The sequence below is a fragment of the Drosophila eugracilis genome, unplaced genomic scaffold (assembly GCF_018153835.1).
Source record: "Drosophila eugracilis isolate 14026-0451.02 unplaced genomic scaffold, ASM1815383v1 contig_2088, whole genome shotgun sequence".
Taxonomy (NCBI): domain Eukaryota; kingdom Metazoa; phylum Arthropoda; class Insecta; order Diptera; family Drosophilidae; genus Drosophila; species Drosophila eugracilis.
This window is the reverse complement of record NW_024572964.1, coordinates 4,189,905-4,208,088: the sequence shown is the minus strand read 5'-3', so window position 1 is coordinate 4,208,088 and position 18,184 is coordinate 4,189,905. Positions and strand designations below refer to the sequence as shown.

The following is an 18,184-nucleotide window of genomic DNA, read 5'->3' as shown; positions in this document are numbered from 1 at the left end:
TGTTAAGAGAACAGCGGGATCTTGCGGTCTGGAGAGCCTATATAAAGCGGATCGTGTAGGGGAAGCTCCTCAGTTGTTATCTAGCTCACTCTGGCTCCGCGCACATTTTTCTCGGTTCTCTGCTTTAGTTTATTGGTTCGCACCCACCTGCCCAAGTTTTCCACTTTGAGTGCTTTTAAAATGTCCCAGAGTTTTGTGCCAGTGCCAGCAGGCAGCGATTTTCCTCTGGAAAATCTGCCCTATGCCGTTTTCTCAACCGAAAACAATGTGAGTGATATATTACTTAAGTAAAAACCTTTTGATGCGATTTTCAAACAATGGCTTTGATAACTCTCTCAACCAAAGTGCTTTAGATTCAGTTCTGTTATTATAACCCATAAGCAAACCTTTGATAACTTTACTGAAGTTTTTCTTTAGTTTCATGATTTTCCATGTGACTTTGGATCGTTCCACATGTTCTAGAAATCAACTCTAGAACAGAAACCGCTTTGGGGCATAACATTTGCATACATCATCCAACAAAAAACTAGTTTGTTTACGAAAACAATATGCTAATCCAATCTTTAATAACCCCGCAACCAGCTCTGATAAGGCCTCATATCATATCGTATCTGTATATCGTAAATGGTATTTTTCTTGTCTCCACCCGTAGAAAGTTCATCGGATTTGTGTGGCCATTGGGGAGCATGTCCTGGACCTGAAAGCTGTCTCGCAGCTGTATCCTTTCCAAGTTCAGAAAAGCCTGCAGGCGGAAACTTTGAATGAGCTTATGGGATTGGACTTTGAAGCTTGGGATGTTGTGAGGACCCAGACTCAGAAGCTTTTAACCAAGGATTCCGAACTGGATCAGAATGTGGACTTGAAAGCAGTGTGAGTGTGGCTTAGTAGTTTAGTTAGTGAAGCTCTTTAGTTTTTAATCAATGTATTATATTTTTCAGTTCTATCATTCCCCAGTCTGATATCAAACTACACCTGCCTGCCCAGATTGGTGACTATACTGACTTCTACTCATCCATTCATCATGCCACCAATGTGGGAATTATGTTCCGTGGACCGGATAACGCTTTGATGCCCAACTGGCGCCATCTGCCAGTGGGTTATCATGGTCGTGCAAGTTCCGTTGTGGTTTCTGGTACCCCCATCCGCCGTCCTTTGGGACAAACCTTTCCCGATGGAGCAGAGAAGCCAGTCTTTGGAGCTTGCAAACTTCTTGATTTCGAGTTGGAAATGGCCTTCTTCATTGGAGGAAAGGGTAACCAGCTGGGAGAACCCATCCGCGTGGATGAGGCCTGGAAAAATGTGTTTGGTTTCACGCTTATGAATGACTGGAGTGCCAGGGATATCCAGAAGTGGGAGTATGTCCCATTGGGTCCTTTCACGGCCAAGAACCTGGGAACCACCATTTCACCCTGGGTAGTGCCTACAGCTGCTCTAAAGCCCTTCCTCTTGGATAACTTCCCCCAGGAGCCAGAAGTGCTGCCTTATTTACGCCAGAGCATTCCCTTCAACTTTGATATTAATCTGGAGGTGTCTTTGAAACGTAGGTTTATTTCTGTCTAAGATTGATAAGGATATTTATTGACATAGATTTTTAATTTACTATTTCAGCTTCCGACCAGAACGAGTCCCTCATCTCGAAGTCTAATTTCAAGCACCTTTACTGGACACCTCTGCAGCAAATTGCTCATCATACAGTCACCGGTTGCAACCTGCGTCCAGGTGATCTGATGGCCTCTGGAACGATCTCCGGCGAGACTCCGGACTCGTATGGATCACTTTTGGAGCTCTGCTGGAAGGGCACCAAAACTGTGGAGCTGCCGGGTGGCAAGACCAGGAAATTCCTGCAGGACTTCGATGAGGTCATCATTCGGGGGCACTGTGAGAAGAACGGACTTCGCATTGGATTTGGGCAGTGTGTGGGTCAGGTGCTGCCTGCTCACCCATTGCCGCAGTAAAGTTGTGTTTGGATTGCGCTGAATATCCTTAAATAATTTCTTAAAAGAGTGCTACTACATAAATAACAATTCTTTCAAAATAAGATATCTTAAATTTTCTTTCATAAGTACTTTTTTTTCAGTGCACAATAATAAGCTCAACAAGTGCCCGAAGCTGGCCGACTTCCTAACTCTCTCTCTCTCTCCCTACCTCTCTTTGACTTGCTCTCTTTTAAAGCTGCTCCAATCGCTATGTCCGGCATTCCACGCAGCTTCGTAAATACACGCATGCCGCTTCTTCCTCTTCTTCTGCTCTGCCGCAGTGGAGCAGTGAAGAGAGGAAATTGGAGAGCAGAGCAGAGCAGCAAACCGCATTCACTCCTCGAAAGTCGGCGGGCGAAGGTGGCGCGCTGCGAAAAATCAAACGGCAGAAACGGCAACAACGACCCGCCTATCGAGCAAACTTGTTTAAAGTGCCATAAAAAAGCCACAAAAAGCGGAGAAATATAAAAAAACTGCTGCCGCACAGCAGACGCAACTGGCGCCGGTGCCCCAATAAAAATTTTCCGGCGAGTGTGCAACTTTTTTCGGTTTATTTAAATAAAATAAGTAACACAACTATAAGTGCAGGTGCAGTGCTTAAATCGCCCTGAATTAAGTGTAAGTTTAGCTTTTTAGTGGCGTTTAAAATAGTGCATAATTGTGCAAATGTTTTCCGCAAACAACGCTGGAAAATGTCTTGGAAAAATCAATTTTTTACTCCACTCTGCGCAAGTACACACACACAAATACGCAGAAGGGCAGACGGTGGGCCACCCACCCTGGCAGAAAACTCTGTCTGCACACAGCTAAAGTTTACTGAAAGAAAATCTTACAAGCTTATTTGAACTCAAAATATATTCAGACTTACCTTATTAAAATTAAAACCCTCTTAAAACGGATTAAAAGAATAAGAATAATAATAATTTAAAACATACATCTTATATCTTCAAAAATGTATTTAAAAATCTCAAAAACTAAACCAATTAATAACCAGGAACACGGTTTTTTCTCTGTGCACAAAAAAGTCAACAAGAGACCTACGAACCCATTCCCATTCACATTCCCTTCACCATTGTTGTTCTTGCTGTTCTCCGTCTGCCTGCACTTTTGTGTTTTTGCATTGATTTTCTACATCGTTTCTTTTTGTTCTGCGAATGTCGCAGTTTTGCCAAATGCATCTGTAGAACGAAGATGGATCCCGAATCGCTCGGGCTGCAGTCGCATTCTTGTGAGGATGGGGTTGAGGCTGGGGATGGGGACATGGACAAATGCACACGCAGCACGCAAAAAGTTAATCAGGCCCCAAAGAACAACATTTGCGAGGGGACCAAACACACAAATGTGTAGATGGAAAAATAAACTTTGATGACATTTGCATACCCTACGCGAACTGTAAAAGTAATACTATAAATTTAGTATATGCAGGGAAATTAATCATGTAGTAGGGAGTTTTTAGTACATATTACTTAATAACAAGAAGGAGAGTTCAATTTAGTAGGACAGGAAGATTAGCTTATAATATTCCAAATTAGATTATTTTTGGGATAAATTTATCATTCCAAATATTTTTTATTGATTGGATGTTTGTCTATGCCCTACCAAATGTAGGGAATCAAGCAGTATTTGCAATTAACTGGCGCCGTCGGCTATCGTGCGAGAGCAGCCGGCGGGTCCCTCCTCCTAGCCCGCGGTCCATCCCATTCCATGGAGCACTTGAGACAGCGCCAGTAGAACCTGTTTTGGCGCGTCAGAGACACCTCTCTCTCTCTCTTGGATTCTCTTCTGCGCATGTGCTGCAAGTGAAGGAAAGGAGAAGAAAACAGAAGACATTGAAAGGGGGAGAGAAGCAGATATAGCGTCTGATCAAAATTATATTTGCACTACGAAATACAAATACATATTATAAAATCCCTGATATGAGAAATGAACTCAAAAATCGAAAAGGAGCAGGGACTAGTCTAGTGGGAGTTCTTATCCTTCTGGGCAGCACGTCTCTCCCTGCGACGCATCCTCCAGAGCTTTTTCTGACGCTGGGCAATGAAATATTCTTCGAGGGTCTTAGGGGCGTACGTCACGTTAATAACCTTCAATTGAAGATTAATCAATTTGACAATTTCTCCGATCTTTTTAAAACGCGAAGCGTTATCTTCAAGAGCATCTGATTCTTCCTTCTTCGCCGGCAATCCTGGTATCTTCGAATCCCCATCTGGAGAAGGAACATTCACCTCGTCAATTTGCGATACCGCGTTTTTTGCTAGGTCATCAAAAAAATAATCTTTCTTCTTTTCTGAGGAATTCACCTTGTTAGAGTCCCCTATGGTGTCCGGTTCCTTGCTAAGACAGTGACGGTTCTAAAAACATGGTAAAAGAAGATCACATGCGACAAGACCATAATTAAGCACCATCTTACTAAGTCACTCATATTGAAATCAACTTTCGACAATTTCAAGTAATATAATTTCCAATGGCTTAGTCTATGTTGGTAAGAGTAGAAAAATAGTTTAGTACAAGAATGAAGCCGACGAAATTCACACTGAGCCAGAAAATAAAGTAAATGCACAGAAATTCTCCACTCATGACTTTTAAGTTAGGATGACAATTTTTCCGAATTGACCGAAATGGCAGGTCAGCTCAAATTTTCATTGAAATTAGTTGACGTAAAACAATGTGCCAACTTTTTAAATCGATAGTTATCAAATATCATCACGTTCCATTCCTAATCGAAAACTTTATTAATGGAAAGCCAAAAAATGCGAGATTTGAGAAGATAATTTTGCTTTCACTCTTGATTCGTAAATAAGAAATTCTTGAATTGGAAACGCCATAAATAATTGACTTTAGATAGCGTACGGAGATTTCATAATCGCATGATAACTGTATCCTGTCCTGTCTGATAAAATGCTTATCTTGCTTTAAATTTCATGCCTCGTCACCCGCAATTAACCCAAATGTCGCAAATGCAAATTCGTTACTAGCTAGGTATCAACACATTTACACATATGTATATATGTATATGTATATGTGTATGTACATATGTATGTGTGTATGTTAGACATACCTACGTACCCTATAATTGGAGGGGAGTAGAGCGTAATAAGTTTAACCAGCCACATAATTAATGCCTGCAAAATGTTCTAATCAGCATTCAAGGGGAAATGAGTAAAGTAGGCGGAGAGGCTTTGAGAATGCGTGTTAAAATACTTAAAAGTTCAGGGGTATATAAGCTATAGGATTAACATAAGTTGGTCTTATAAATCATACAAAGTAAATACTAAATCATACTCATAAATACTACAAATAGTTATACCAAAATTCCTAAAGTTCTGTAATTCATTAGACTTTGTTTTGATATAAAATATTTGATTTTATTTTTGCTGAATGATTTGAGTATTCCCTAGTCGAGATCCACATCATTGGACTCGAATCACAACTGAAATAATTTTGCTTATTCTGGCGGCGCCTGGTTCCAAATGGGTTCCAAAGTGCAACAGTTCCCCCGAGACTTGGAGTGGGTGGGTGCTCGTAGTTCCCCATAGGTTTCCCCCACTCCCCATGATCTAGACAGACATCGACTGAGACGCTTCACGATCGTTACGATTCGGGTTCGGGTTCGGGTTTGGGGTTGGAACTGGAACTGGAACTGTGCGAGTATTTGGGTCTGGCCATTATCATCGGCAGTTGGCTTGATAATGTCGCTGAGCTCGCGAATTGTCATCGTCTATTGATACGCAAACCGAATGTGAGACCAATGTGTCGGGGGACAGAGGTTGGAAAGGGTGCGAGAGTGTGGCAATCTATTGATAATTCCTGCGTAGATGCTATTCGGTAAAGAAGACAACTCAGTATTTATAAACTTTTACGCTCTTTCAGGTTGTACAAAATGCCGTAACATTCGTTGGCAGTTGGGCAATCAGGGTCATTGAAAGAAATTCATATTGAAGGTGGCCCATCAAAGGATTCCAAACATGAATTGGATTATCTATACTTGGCCTTGGCTTCTTCTGTTGGCCCTGATCTCACTGGGCAGAGCATGTGAGTACTTCTAATTCATTGTTATCTATGAAATATTTATGAATGGAAATTTTCTGATTTGATTAGCACCTGTTCCCAGTCGCCAGTATAGCTGTATGAGCTTTCAGGAGAATGACAACACCTTCCATGATGATGACGGCGATCAGGACTCTAGTGACGAAATGCAGGAACAGCAGCAGGTAGAGTCAACGCCTGTGCCCACAGAACCACATAGACGGACGTGCAATGATGGCGATACCTTCTGCTTTACACTCTGGAACCAGACGCCCAATGGAACGAAGATTATCAAGCAGGGTAAGTCCACAAAGGTTACAAAAAGTACATTTTGCGTACTAATTTCTCTGGGTAAATCTTTTATCAGGTTGCTGGAAGGACAACACGGATCGCACTTCAATCTGCAGTCAGTCAGAGTGCACCAGCTCTGCTCCAACTTCTAAGAAAAGTTCCTGGTACTATTGCTGCTGCTCGGGGGATGTTTGCAATGATCAGTTTACCGTGGTGGAACCTGCTCCTCTGGAACTGGGTTCCAACGAAGGAAGGTCATCGCTCACCAATCGGGCCACTGAAAAGCAGCATCAGTCCTTTTTGGCCAGCACAATGCTGGGCCTTGCCGGTGGATTGACAGCCCTCATAATTGGCATCTTCCTGGCCGTACAGTATTGCCGGACAGCAAAGGAGAAACCGGAGCCCGAGGAATCACCTCTGGCGCCATCGGGTCCTGGTTACAGCTCCAATCTCCGAAATGTGGATAATATGAATTTGATCGGAATGTTGGGAAGCGGCAAGTACGGAACTGTGATGAAGGGACTGCTGCACGACCAGGAGGTAGCAGTTAAGATTTATCCTGAAGAGCACCACCAGTACTATGTCAACGAGAGGAATATCTATGCTCTGCCCTTGATGGAGTGTCCTGCCCTGTTGAGCTACTTTGGTAAGAATTCTTCTTTTTGCCTTTTAACAAATATTTTAAGCCCTATCTTTATTCCCTTCCAAAGGCTATGATGAACGCTGCACGATGGACGGGCGGATGGAGTACCAGTTGGTGCTTTCCTTGGCTCCATTAGGATGCCTCCAGGATTGGTTAATAGCCAACACGTTGACCTTCAGCGAATGCTGCGGGATGTTGCGATCCATCACCAGAGGAATCTCGCATCTCCACACGGAACTACGGCTGGGGGATCAGCATAAGCCATGTGTGGCCCATCGGGATATCAATACCAGGAACGTATTGGTTCAAGCAGATCTCAGCTGCTGTATTGCGGATTTTGGTTTTGCACTCAAGGTCTTTGGCTCCAAGTACGAGTACAAGGGCGAGGTGGCAATGGCGGAAACGAAGAGCATCAATGAGGTGGGCACCCTTCGCTACATGGCTCCGGAATTGCTGGAAGGAGCTGTAAATCTGAGAGATTGCGAAACCTCGTTGAAGCAAATGGATGTCTATGCCTTGGGTTTGGTGCTCTGGGAAGTGGCAACCCGCTGTTCGGACTTCTACGCTCCAGGACAGGCAACGCCTCCCTATAAGGCTCCCTATGAGCAGGAAGTAGGCTCCCATCCCAGTTTCGATCAAATGCAGGCTTTGGTGGTGCGCCACAAGGCGCGTCCTTTGTTTCCCGCCGGCTGGGGAGGTGGTGCTGCGGCGAAGGTGGTACGAGATACCTGCGAGGACTGTTGGGACCATGATGCAGATGCCAGGTTGACTTCCTTGTGTGCCGAAGAACGCATGCAGGAGATGTCAACTTTGAGACCACGAGCACAAGCTCAGCCTGCCAGCCCACTGCTGAACACCAACAATCTGGTGGCCAATGGAAACGCGGAACAGGTAAGAAAATTGTTAAGTTCTTTTTAATAAATATTCATAAATCTTTTTCTATTTTTCAGAGTGTGAATGTCATAACCACAACGACTACTTCGGCTGCAGTGCACCACCAGATGAGCTCGGATACCACGGGTCTCATACAGCCACCTCCCAATCAGCAGCTACCTCTAGCTGCCTTGGAACGGGAAAAGAATCACCTGAGCTATCCGCAACAGCAATTACAGCCGTATCAGGGCAGGAATCCCTGTCAGGAACGTAATCTGGCACCATTACAAATGCGTACACCTCCGGTTCTCGTAGAGCGGAGCAAGAAGCATAGTTTCCAGACACAGCCACAGGAGAACTCACTATCCTGCCTGGAGCATGATGTGAGTGTGGAGGAGCTCATAGCTAGCCATCACCACCAGCAGCAGCAGAAGAACACGATTGTCAGCGCCGGGGGGAATACGAATTCCTGTTTGGGTCAGGGATTTCCCAAGCAGCAGAACACGGATCAGAAGCTAAGGGGATGGCATGGTGTAAGAGCCCTGATCCACAAGAAACTCTTCCGTAAGGAGCATGCGGAGGAGTTGTGCCGTCAATTGCAGTTGGGCGAGGAGAAGTCAAATCTGGTGACCGCTCTACGTCGTCCAAACAACCTGGACCTGAGTCCTCGCCTCGATAAGCCCCCGCCCGTTCAACTAAGGAGTGCAGAGCAACGGACGGGAACTCCGGCTCACATAGTACCACGTTCGCTGTCCAGCAGTCTGATCAAGCACATCAACGGCAGCACCAATAATAACTCCATCCAGAGTCATGGTAGCGAGCTGCAGACCCTCACCCGTCCCGCTCCGAAACGAAGACCCGGTCACCTGCGCACCAACTCCCTGATGGTCACCATGGGCCAGGGTCCGCCGACGGAGCAGCAGATGCGACGGCAGCACAGCTTGGAGGTATTCCGCGAGGTCTTCAGCGGTCGGGGGAGCAGTGAGCGACTGAGGGATCCCAGCGAACGGGTCAAGACCCCGGGAGATGTACCGCCATCTGTGCGGAAGGCCAGAGCCAGCAAGACCCTAAGTCTGTACGATGATCGGATGATGGACTCCTCCCTGCTGAATATCCTCTAGCATGAGGAGGTTCTGCTGCTGGAACTATAAACTAATCAAAAGCAGCAGGACTTGAATCAAAACCCATATCTCATCCTTCATCGAACACATATTCAACGATAGCCATAGGGCAGAGCAGAAGACTCGAATCGCTTCCTGGAAAAGTCTTCTCACGAAACCGAAAGGATAACAGTTTTGGTTTTCTTATTCTCAATTCAGTTCGATTTCAAGTCAGAGCAAAGCTAAAGAAATCCAATTAATTATTGCACAGGATTCATACATCATGAAATCGAAAGGATGTTTGAATTTGAAGACTAACAAACCGGATCCCATAAACATTTATTTTTCGAACATAGTAGCAGGGGAGTTCAAAGATCGTATGTGTATATCTAGATGTATTTTTTCACCAATCATCCTAGCGTGTAGTGCGGCAAACAACCAAAGTCCTTATAGGTTAGATCAGACTAGAATCGTACGAGTATCAGTATATAGCAGTATATAGTATCACACAAACACACATATATATTTTTGACTTGAACTTGGACAAGAGCGAAACAGGAAACAGGAAACAGGAAGTCTATATAGTTTGTATATGTATGTACGGTTTTCACTCGAGTTGAGCTTAAGGCAGAAGGGGAATGAAGACAGAAGGGGATTGGTCGGACCACTTTTATAGAGCCATATATAGTAACGAACTGCATTAAGAGTATATCTTTAACTAAACATTGTACTGGAATATTTAGTCATACATAATTACACATTAAAGCCCCCGAACTAGGGTTGTCAGCATACTGAAAACATGTATACAAAAATACGAAAAAAAAGAGCACAAAATACTCGAAAGAAAATATCTGGTTAACAAATTGTATATCCTTAATTGGATGAAATGACAACCCTGTACCCATTTGTTCGAGTATTTGGCAACTCTATTTAGTATACCCCTTTGGATGAATTTTCGATGAATGCCTTTTTGTCGTTCTCTTTAGTACTTAGACCAAAACACCCGCAGCCTTTCAATCACATTAAATGCAAGTCTAGTTATATATAATTTACACTAATTATAATTATAAACTAATTTAATATAATTAATAAACGAATTATTTAAAAGTGATACAGTCTCATATCTCTCAGTCTTTTTCCTCTGTCAACTAATATCTTAAACTTATTCACTTCGCAATCGCAGATCGATGAGAACGGGAGCATCGGGCTTGTTTATCAGCAAGGTCTTCACATCCAGCTCTTCATCAGATCCACTCCAAATCAATTCGTATTCCCGCAGCAGCTGAAAATCGAATAAAATGAATGGCATAAACATTGTGGCATAAATTTGGTGACCGCAAAGTGCTGATCTGGTTCCTTTAGCTCACCCTGAGGAGCAAAATGTGCATATTCTGTTCGGCCAAACGACGGGCTATGCAGGCTCGCATTCCATGGCCGAAGGGTAGAACCAGGTAGGGATTGAGGGCACTGCGGTGCTGGAGCCATCGATCAGGCTGGAAGCGTAAGGGATCCTGGAAGTGCTGCTCCAGGCGACAGGCAACCATGTTCTGGGTCACGACAGTGGTCTGCAGGAGAACACCCGTAAGTTCTCAAATAATTTGAATTTCTAAGCACAAAAACTTACCCCTTTTGGCACAAAGTAACCACTGAAGACCGCATCCTGGTTAAGAATTCTGCCCACACCTACAGCGATTGGATTCAAGCGCAATGATTCCTTAAGGACAGCCCTGGTATATGTGATATCAGTTCTCAAGGCATCCATAGATAGTTGATCTTTGGGATTGGGAAGCACTCGCTTGGCTTCCTCATAGAGTCTCTGCTGGACCTCCGGATTGCGGGCCACATGATAGAGTAGGAATGCGGAGGCATATGAGGTGGTATCGATGCCAGCTAAAAGCAAATCTGCAGCAGTGCCCACCACATCACTGCGATCAAGTTCAGGATTCTTTAGATATGCTGATATCAATGAAGATCCTATTGAACCGTTCTTTATGTTCTCTTCTAGTAGTTCCAAGGCCACGCCCTCCATGTAGGATTGGGCCTGGCTAAGTTTTCGAAAGCTAGGGGTCTCCAGGAAACGCCACAGTTGGAGACCCTGATCTGTGGGCAGGATACAGCTATTGGTGGTCTCCGCTGCATCCATCAAGCGGGTGGAACGGGATTTATGATCTTGTTCCTTGGGGGAAAAGGACTGCAGACGGGCTCCAAAGGTGAGCAGGCAGGTTACTAAAGAAAAGAGATGATATATTTATTAGATTTGTCCTGAAGGACTTTAAACTGCTGTCACTACCACCGAATCCTGAAGTAAACTCTAAGTTTGCCTAATAAATTTATTGTCACCAGATAGAAGTGCATGTTCTCACTTCATATGACAAAAACAACCTGACTTGATGGTAGATCTCTGAGCGGTATTTATGAAACAATCCAAGTTCGAAAAATGCTAATCTTTAACAATTTTAGAATTACAAAAACTTTCTAGAATCCTTAATCGTGAAGTAAGCCTTGAGTCTATTAATAAATATTTCCTCACCAAATAGCTTTTACATATCAACTAACCTGACATTATCATAGACCTAGAAACGGTATTTTCGAGATAAACCTTGTTCAAGAAATTCAGATGAACGGGAAGTTGCTGCTTTCAAAGTTTGAATTTCAAATACTTAATAGAATATTTAAGTTATTTCAGAGTCGATCTGTACTCACATTCCAAATTCAATCTGGTGAGTTTGGGCAGCATATCAATAGCATTTCCTTCGCTCGACTCTTGTAGAAATCTGAGGAACTCTTTGGTCACTCCATCTACTTGGCAGACGAAGTTCCTCACACTCTTTGGTGCGCTCAGCTCCTTTTGCAGCTGGGCACGTAGACGCCACCACTCCGGACCATTGGTAGGCAGCAAGCCAGTGGTCTTGTAAACTTCCGGTCGATTTTTACGATATTGGGCCAATGCCAGATGACTCCTTCTCTGTGGGCAATCCCGTTCGTTGAGCAGAGAAGCTATATCCCGGGGATCATACAACCAGACGATATCCTGTCCGGGAACTATAGTTTCCCTAACGATTGCGCCATATTTCTTGTACTTATCTTGACCGGCTTGGTGCAACTTAAGCCAGGAGTAGGATCCGATTCCGGGTAGGTAATTATATAGATTACCCAACCCAAACGGTCCTCGGGGTCCTGGAATCGCTTGATAGGGCTTGGCAAAGGTGCACTGCGTCGAAGTGCAACTAATCTTCAACAGTTTGGTCAGCATTTTTACTCGGTTCTCTGTTCTTTTCGCGGCAAATTCTAGAAATGCACTGAAGGTTACATGGGTTTGGGAGTTTTATTGCCGGCTCAGCATTCTGGCAAAAGGCATAAAATCGCACTCTGGGTCCGAGGTGGTGCCTACCTGTGGTGAATCTGCCTTCGATTTCTTTACCTGAGGTTACTCTTAGAGAGTTCTCACTTTCTTAGTTTTAAGAGAGCCGAATTTGTAAACCTGTTGAAATGGTCATAAGATGTAGTCTGCTTTTGGGGTGTAAAGTTATTAATTGTTATTTAAAAGCTAGTTAGTTTTTATTAAATAACTATATTAAGTGACATATATTTTTAATTATAATATTTCAAAAACTTCAGTTCCTTATAAATTTTACCTATATTTGAAATTAATAAAAATCGTTAAGTGTAGGTTTCATCGCGGATGTGAATATTGCATTGCCCCAGATTTAATATGACAAACGATTTCTTACCTCATTATTCGATTAGCATTTAAATTGGCATTCTGCCAAATATAGATACCCTCAATAGTTTTCATATGTGTTTTAACATCGTTTATATAGGTTAAAATTCCTATAAGGAAATTCCTCCATTCCTCCTCTTTTTTTGATATATTATTGAACTTCAAATAAGAATAAAAGTTCCCGCCGAACTGTGTACCACACTCAAAAAGTGAATATTTTCAGATTTTCGACAAATTTTATGATGTTACCCCTTTCCGAAAATGCTAAAATCGCTCTGTCCCGATTTGTGCCCCAAAATATCAGTATTTTTCTCATTACACCGCCAAAGATGATCGTATCATGGAATGTTATATCTTGTTGAGTTCGTATTTAAATTCCCCCGTCGAACTGTGTACCACACTCAAAAAGTAAATTTTTTCAGATTTTTCGTAAAATTTAATGATGTTACCCCTTTCCGAAAATGCGAAAATCGCTCTGTCCCGATTTGTGCCCCAAAATATCACTATTTTTCTCATTACACCGCCAAAGATGATCGTATCATGGAATGTTATATCTTGTTGAGTTCGTATTTAAATTCCCCGTCGAACTGTGTACTACACTGAAAAAGTGAATTTTTTCAGATTTTTCGTAAAATTTAATGATGTTACCCCTTTCCGAAAATGCGAAAATCGCTCTGTCCCGATTTGTGCCCCAAAATATCAGTATTTTTCTCATTACACCGCCAAAGATGATCGTATCATGGAATGTTATATCTTGTTGAGTTCGTATTTAAATTCCCCGTCGAACTGTGTACCACACTCAAAAAGTGCATTTTTTCAGATTTTTCGTAAAATTTAATGATGTTACCCCTTTCCGAAAATGCGAAAATCGCTCTGTCCCGATTTGTGCCCCAAAATATCAGTATTTTCCCCATTACACCGCCAAAGATGATCGTATCATGGAATGTTATATCTTGTTGAGTTCGTATTTAAATTCCCCGTCGAACTGTGTACCACACTCAAAAAGTGCATTTTTTCAGATTTTTCGTAAAATTTAATGATGTTACCCCTTTCCGAAAATACGAAAATCACTCTGTCCAGATTTAATGGCCAAAATATCAGTATTTTCCCCATTACACCGCCAAAGATGATCGTATCATGGAATGTTATATCTTGTTGAGTTCGTATTTAAATTCCCCGTCGAACTGTGTACCACACTCAAAAAGTGAATTTTTTCAGATTTTTCGTAAAATTTAATGATGTTACCCCTTTCCGAAAATGCGAAAATCGCTCTGTCCCGATTTGTGCCCCAAAATATCACTATTTTTCTCATTACACCGCCAAAGATGATCGTATCATGGAATGTTATATCTTGTTGAGTTCGTATTTAAATTCCCCGTCGAACTGTGTACCACACTCAAAAAGTGAATTTTTTCAGATTTTTCGTAAAATTTAATGATGTTACCCCTTTCCGAAAATGCGAAAATCGCTCTTTCCCGATTCGTGCCCCAAAATATTAGTATTTTCCCCATTACACCGCCAAAGATGATCGTATCATGGAATGTTATATCTTGTTGAGTTCGTATTTAAATTCCCCGTCGAACTGTGTACCACACTCAAAAAGTAAATTTTTTCAGATTTTTCGTAAAATTTAATGATGTTACCCCTTTCCGAAAATGCGAAAATCGCTCTGTCCCGATTTGTGCCCCAAAATATCACTATTTTTCTCATTACACCGCCAAAGATGATCGTATCATGGAATGTTATATCTTGTTGAGTTCGTATTTAAATTCCCCGTCGAACTGTGTACTACACTGAAAAAGTGAATTTTTTCAGATTTTTCGTAAAATTTAATGATGTTACTCCTTTCCGAAAATGCGAAAATCGCTCTGTCCCGATTTGTGCCCCAAAATATCACTATTTTTCTCATTACACCGCCAAAGATGATCGTATCATGGAATGTTATATCTTGTTGAGTTCGTATTTAAATTCCCCGTCGAACTGTGTACTACACTGAAAAAGTGAATTTTTTCAGATTTTTCGTAAAATTTAATGATGTTACCCCTTTCCGAAAATGCGAAAATCGCTCTGTCCCGATTTGTGCCCCAAAATATCACTATTTTTCTCATTACACCGCCAAAGATGATCGTATCATGGAATGTTATATCTTGTTGAGTTCGTATTTAAATTCCCCGTCGAACTGTGTACCACACTCAAAAAGTGCATTTTTTCAGATTTTTCGTAAAATTTAATGATGTTACCCCTTTCCGAAAATGCGAAAATCGCTCTGTCCCGATTTGTGCCCCAAAATATCAGTATTTTCCCCATTACACCGCCAAAGATGATCGTATCATGGAATGTTATATCTTGTTGAGTTCGTATTTAAATTCCCCGTCGAACTGTGTACCACACTCAAAAAGTGCATTTTTTCAGATTTTTCGTAAAATTTAATGATGTTACCCCTTTCCGAAAATACGAAAATCACTCTGTCCAGATTTAATGGCCAAAATATCAGTATTTTCCCCATTACACCGCCAAAGATGATCGTATCATGGAATGTTATATCTTGTTGAGTTCGTATTTAAATTCCCCGTCGAACTGTGTACTACACTGAAAAAGTGAATTTTTTCAGATTTTTCGTAAAATTTAATGATGTTACCCCTTTCCGAAAATGCGAAAATCGCTCTGTCCCGATTTGTGCCCCAAAATATCAGTATTTTTCTCATTACACCGCCAAAGATGATCGTATCGTGGAATGTTATATCTTGTTGAGTTCGTATTTAAATTCCCCGTCGAACTGTGTACCACACTCAAAAAGTGCATTTTTTCAGATTTTTCGTAAAATTTAATGATGTTACCCCTTTCCGAAAATGCGAAAATCGCTCTGTCCCGATTTGTGCCCCAAAATATCAGTATTTTCCTTATTACACCGCCAAAGATGATCGTATCATCGAATGTTATATCTTGTTGAGTTCGTATTTAAATTCCCCGTCGAACTGTGTACCACACTCAAAAAGTGCATTTTTTCAGATTTTTCGTTAAATTTTATGATGTTACCCCTTTCCAAAAATGCGAAAATCGCCCTGTTTCGATTTGTGCCCCAAAATATCAGTATTTTCTTCATTACAAAGCCAAAATTGGTCAGAATATAGAATGTTATACCTCGTTGATTTTGTAATTTAATTCCCCGTTAAGCTGTGTACCAGTCTCAGTACATATTTGCATATCAAGTATGTTAACATTGTTTAGCTTACATTCCCTATAAGGGGGAAAACAATCGAAGTCAGCAATTTTGGGGAGATCGTTACATTTAACATTTATTAACAGTCTTTTTTGATATATTATTGAACTTAAAAATAGGGAAAAAGTAATGCACATGTTTAGTCATCTTTCTTCACCTTCAGACGCTTTTTATCCTCCATAAGTAACTGCTCCTCCCCTTCAAGAATCTCCTCATTTAAATCTTCGATTAAAGTGCTGTCATTCATGAGTGTAATATTCTTTGGTTCGGAATTCATGGATTCTTTTTTCTCCTTTTTGCGCTTCTTTGATGACTCAGCTTTAGGTTTCTTTTCCTTAGTGGGATTTTTTCCAGATTGGAAGAAGATCAACACCAAAAAACTTCCATTTACAACCACAAAGAGAAGAATAACCAAAGGAGGCAGAAGCACATCTAGGGAATGAGCCACAAAGAAATTTTGGGCAAGGGCCTCGGTCTGTGCGAAATTATTAAACAAACGTGGCTCGGCGATTAGCTTTTCAACATGCCATACGGCCAACTCTAGAGGGGATTGCGGACGGTTACGGAATCTTACTTGTGCCTGGTAGATGGCACTGGTAAATCGTTCATCATTGAGAATCCGCTTGAGGGCATCAGCCAGAGATTTCTGGTCAAAATCACTTGCCTGGATCACCACACCCAGGTTGCGTTCCTTAACACGCTGGGCATTCTGCAAGGCGAAGTAAAAACTATTATATATGAAATTTAATAATTATTAATACTTACATTAAACTCTTCCAGTTTCAGGGGAAGCACAACAACAGGCACTCCATTGTGGACGGCCTCCTGAAGACTGAAGCTATCGCCATGATTAAGGAATCCCTTAACGTAATTTAAAGCTAATCATTTGGGAGGTAAATTAGATTTAAAGTTTTCAGACAGAGTAGGAACCTTCAATCTCACCCAAAATATCCTGCTGCAGTGACTGATCCACATGAAGGGTTAACAAATTTGGTTTCTCTTCCGGCACAAGGTCCATATCCTGCACATTCCATATAAAACCACAGTTGGGATTGTTGAGTATCATCTTGAACACAGCTTGAACTCCCTGACCGTTCATATACTCGACATAGGGAATATTGATATAAACGATGCCATCGATGAACTTCTGAGTGAACTCCTGAATATAAGTGGGCAGAGGACTGACCTCTCTCTTGATGTGAAGTCCTCCCACTTCGATGACCCCGGGCGGAAGATTCTGTACATAGTCTAAGGATGGATGTGTGTTTAGCAGCACTAGTTGTAAAGTAGGATAACCATTTTCCTGCTTCAGCAGACCTTTCAGAACGGGGCGAACGATCTGAAAGCGAATTCTAAGTTATGGGAAAAGTGAAAGTTATGTTTTTCTGATAGCAAAGTAATACCAAACTCACAGTGGCTCTGCGTAGTACATGATATGGTTGTAAAGTCGATCTAAGTAGCTCATCCCTTTGGGAAACTGACTGATATGGTGCGGTATCCTGGATGCACTTATAGTGTTTTCCGCCTGAAGCATAGAGATTAAGTCCGGGCTGAGCTTGCCAGCACTCAAGCCAAGAATGGGCTTAGAACGCCACAAGGGATACATATCCATTAGGCACTCCACGCCTTGAGTAACATCCGTAATTATCAGTTCGAAGTCCATGCTTAGTTGGGCGGCCAACTCCACCACCTTACTGTTCATGGTATTCGACTTGAGAAGGGTACTGCAGCTGCCCAAGAGAACCTCGTACCACACCAGGAGCTGCTTGAGCGTCATCATCTTCTGGTACTTCCGAGTATCTTGGGATATGAAGTGCTTCCGCATCACATCGTATTCGTTGGGCAGATGATAGTACAACAGACCATCCACTTGCTTCTTTGGCTCCGGATTAGGAGCTGTACTAACCACTACCAAATTATGACCATTGGCTACCAAGGCGTCAATAAGGGACATCGACCAGGCCGGATTGTTGTGCTTAGCTGTGCTCACCAGGAATAGGATATCGGCTGCTTTTGACGAGCAAATGCTACCAAAAAGTAGGAGCACTGGAAGCGGAAAAAATACCTTCATTGCTGCACTTTCTTTTCACGACTGAGTCACGTTTTGGGTAGCCCTACTGATAAGATTTTCCGGGTAGTTTGTTTGTCCCACTGATAAAGTTTCAATCGGATTTGTTTTTCCAATGATATCAGTGTGATTATGACGACGAATCGTAGCCGAACAGTGACAAGCTGGCATAGGCTGGCTGTGATAAGAAAACTTTTGGGAAACTGAAATGTGAATGAATAGGAATCTCAAAGTTAACATTTTTGTTAAATAAAAAAACCAGAAAT

General features: G+C 42.1%; 5 protein-coding genes across 7 annotated transcripts; 2 read left to right on the top strand and 3 right to left on the bottom strand.

Annotated features, from left to right (window-relative positions):
• Nucleotides 1-85: 85 nt before the first annotated feature.
• On the top strand, nt 86-2,038 carry LOC108108037 (fumarylacetoacetase). The gene is made up of 4 exons (XM_017215910.1): nt 86-267; nt 653-870; nt 939-1,540; nt 1,609-2,038. The coding sequence occupies exons 1-4, from the start codon at nt 181-183 to the stop codon at nt 1,953-1,955; spliced, it is 1,254 nt and encodes a 417-aa protein (XP_017071399.1). The 5' UTR covers nt 86-180; the 3' UTR covers nt 1,956-2,038.
• Nucleotides 2,039-2,119: 81 nt separating this feature from the next.
• On the top strand, nt 2,120-9,999 carry LOC108108034 (bone morphogenetic protein receptor type-2). Of its 2 annotated transcripts, none has more exons than XM_017215906.2 (6): nt 2,120-2,594; nt 5,847-6,008; nt 6,075-6,302; nt 6,370-6,939; nt 7,004-7,827; nt 7,887-9,999. In XM_017215906.2, the coding sequence occupies exons 2-6, from the start codon at nt 5,942-5,944 to the stop codon at nt 8,928-8,930; spliced, it is 2,733 nt and encodes a 910-aa protein (XP_017071395.1). In that variant the 5' UTR covers nt 2,120-2,594; nt 5,847-5,941; the 3' UTR covers nt 8,931-9,999. The 2 variants fall into 2 exon arrangements, with proteins under 2 accessions (XP_017071395.1, XP_017071396.1); XM_017215907.1 differs by lacking the exon at nt 2,120-2,594 and adding an exon at nt 5,669-5,752.
• Nucleotides 3,806-4,623, bottom strand: LOC108108038. The gene is made up of 2 exons (XM_017215912.2): nt 4,387-4,623; nt 3,806-4,327 (listed from the first exon to the last, which is right to left on the bottom strand). Exons 1-2 carry the CDS (start codon nt 4,396-4,398, stop codon nt 3,935-3,937), a joined length of 405 nt encoding a protein of 134 aa, XP_017071401.1. The 5' UTR covers nt 4,399-4,623; the 3' UTR covers nt 3,806-3,934.
• Nucleotides 10,000-10,034: 35 nt separating the features above from the next.
• On the bottom strand, nt 10,035-12,181 carry LOC108108036 (cytochrome P450 302a1, mitochondrial). Of its 2 annotated transcripts, none has more exons than XM_017215908.1 (4): nt 11,613-12,181; nt 10,534-11,135; nt 10,277-10,474; nt 10,035-10,191 (listed from the first exon to the last, which is right to left on the bottom strand). In XM_017215908.1, exons 1-4 carry the CDS (start codon nt 12,160-12,162, stop codon nt 10,072-10,074), a joined length of 1,470 nt encoding a protein of 489 aa, XP_017071397.1. In that variant the 5' UTR covers nt 12,163-12,181; the 3' UTR covers nt 10,035-10,071. The 2 variants fall into 2 exon arrangements, with proteins under 2 accessions (XP_017071397.1, XP_017071398.1); XM_017215909.1 differs by lacking the exon at nt 11,613-12,181 and adding an exon at nt 11,200-11,271.
• A 3,718-nt stretch (nt 12,182-15,899) lies between these two features.
• LOC108107602 (UDP-glucosyltransferase 2) lies at nt 15,900-17,978 on the bottom strand. Its single transcript, XM_017215167.1, has 4 exons — nt 17,263-17,978; nt 16,793-17,202; nt 16,616-16,728; nt 15,900-16,559 (listed from the first exon to the last, which is right to left on the bottom strand). The coding sequence occupies exons 1-4, from the start codon at nt 17,919-17,921 to the stop codon at nt 15,990-15,992; spliced, it is 1,752 nt and encodes a 583-aa protein (XP_017070656.1). The 5' UTR covers nt 17,922-17,978; the 3' UTR covers nt 15,900-15,989.
• Between the last annotated feature and the right edge of the window lie 206 nt (nt 17,979-18,184).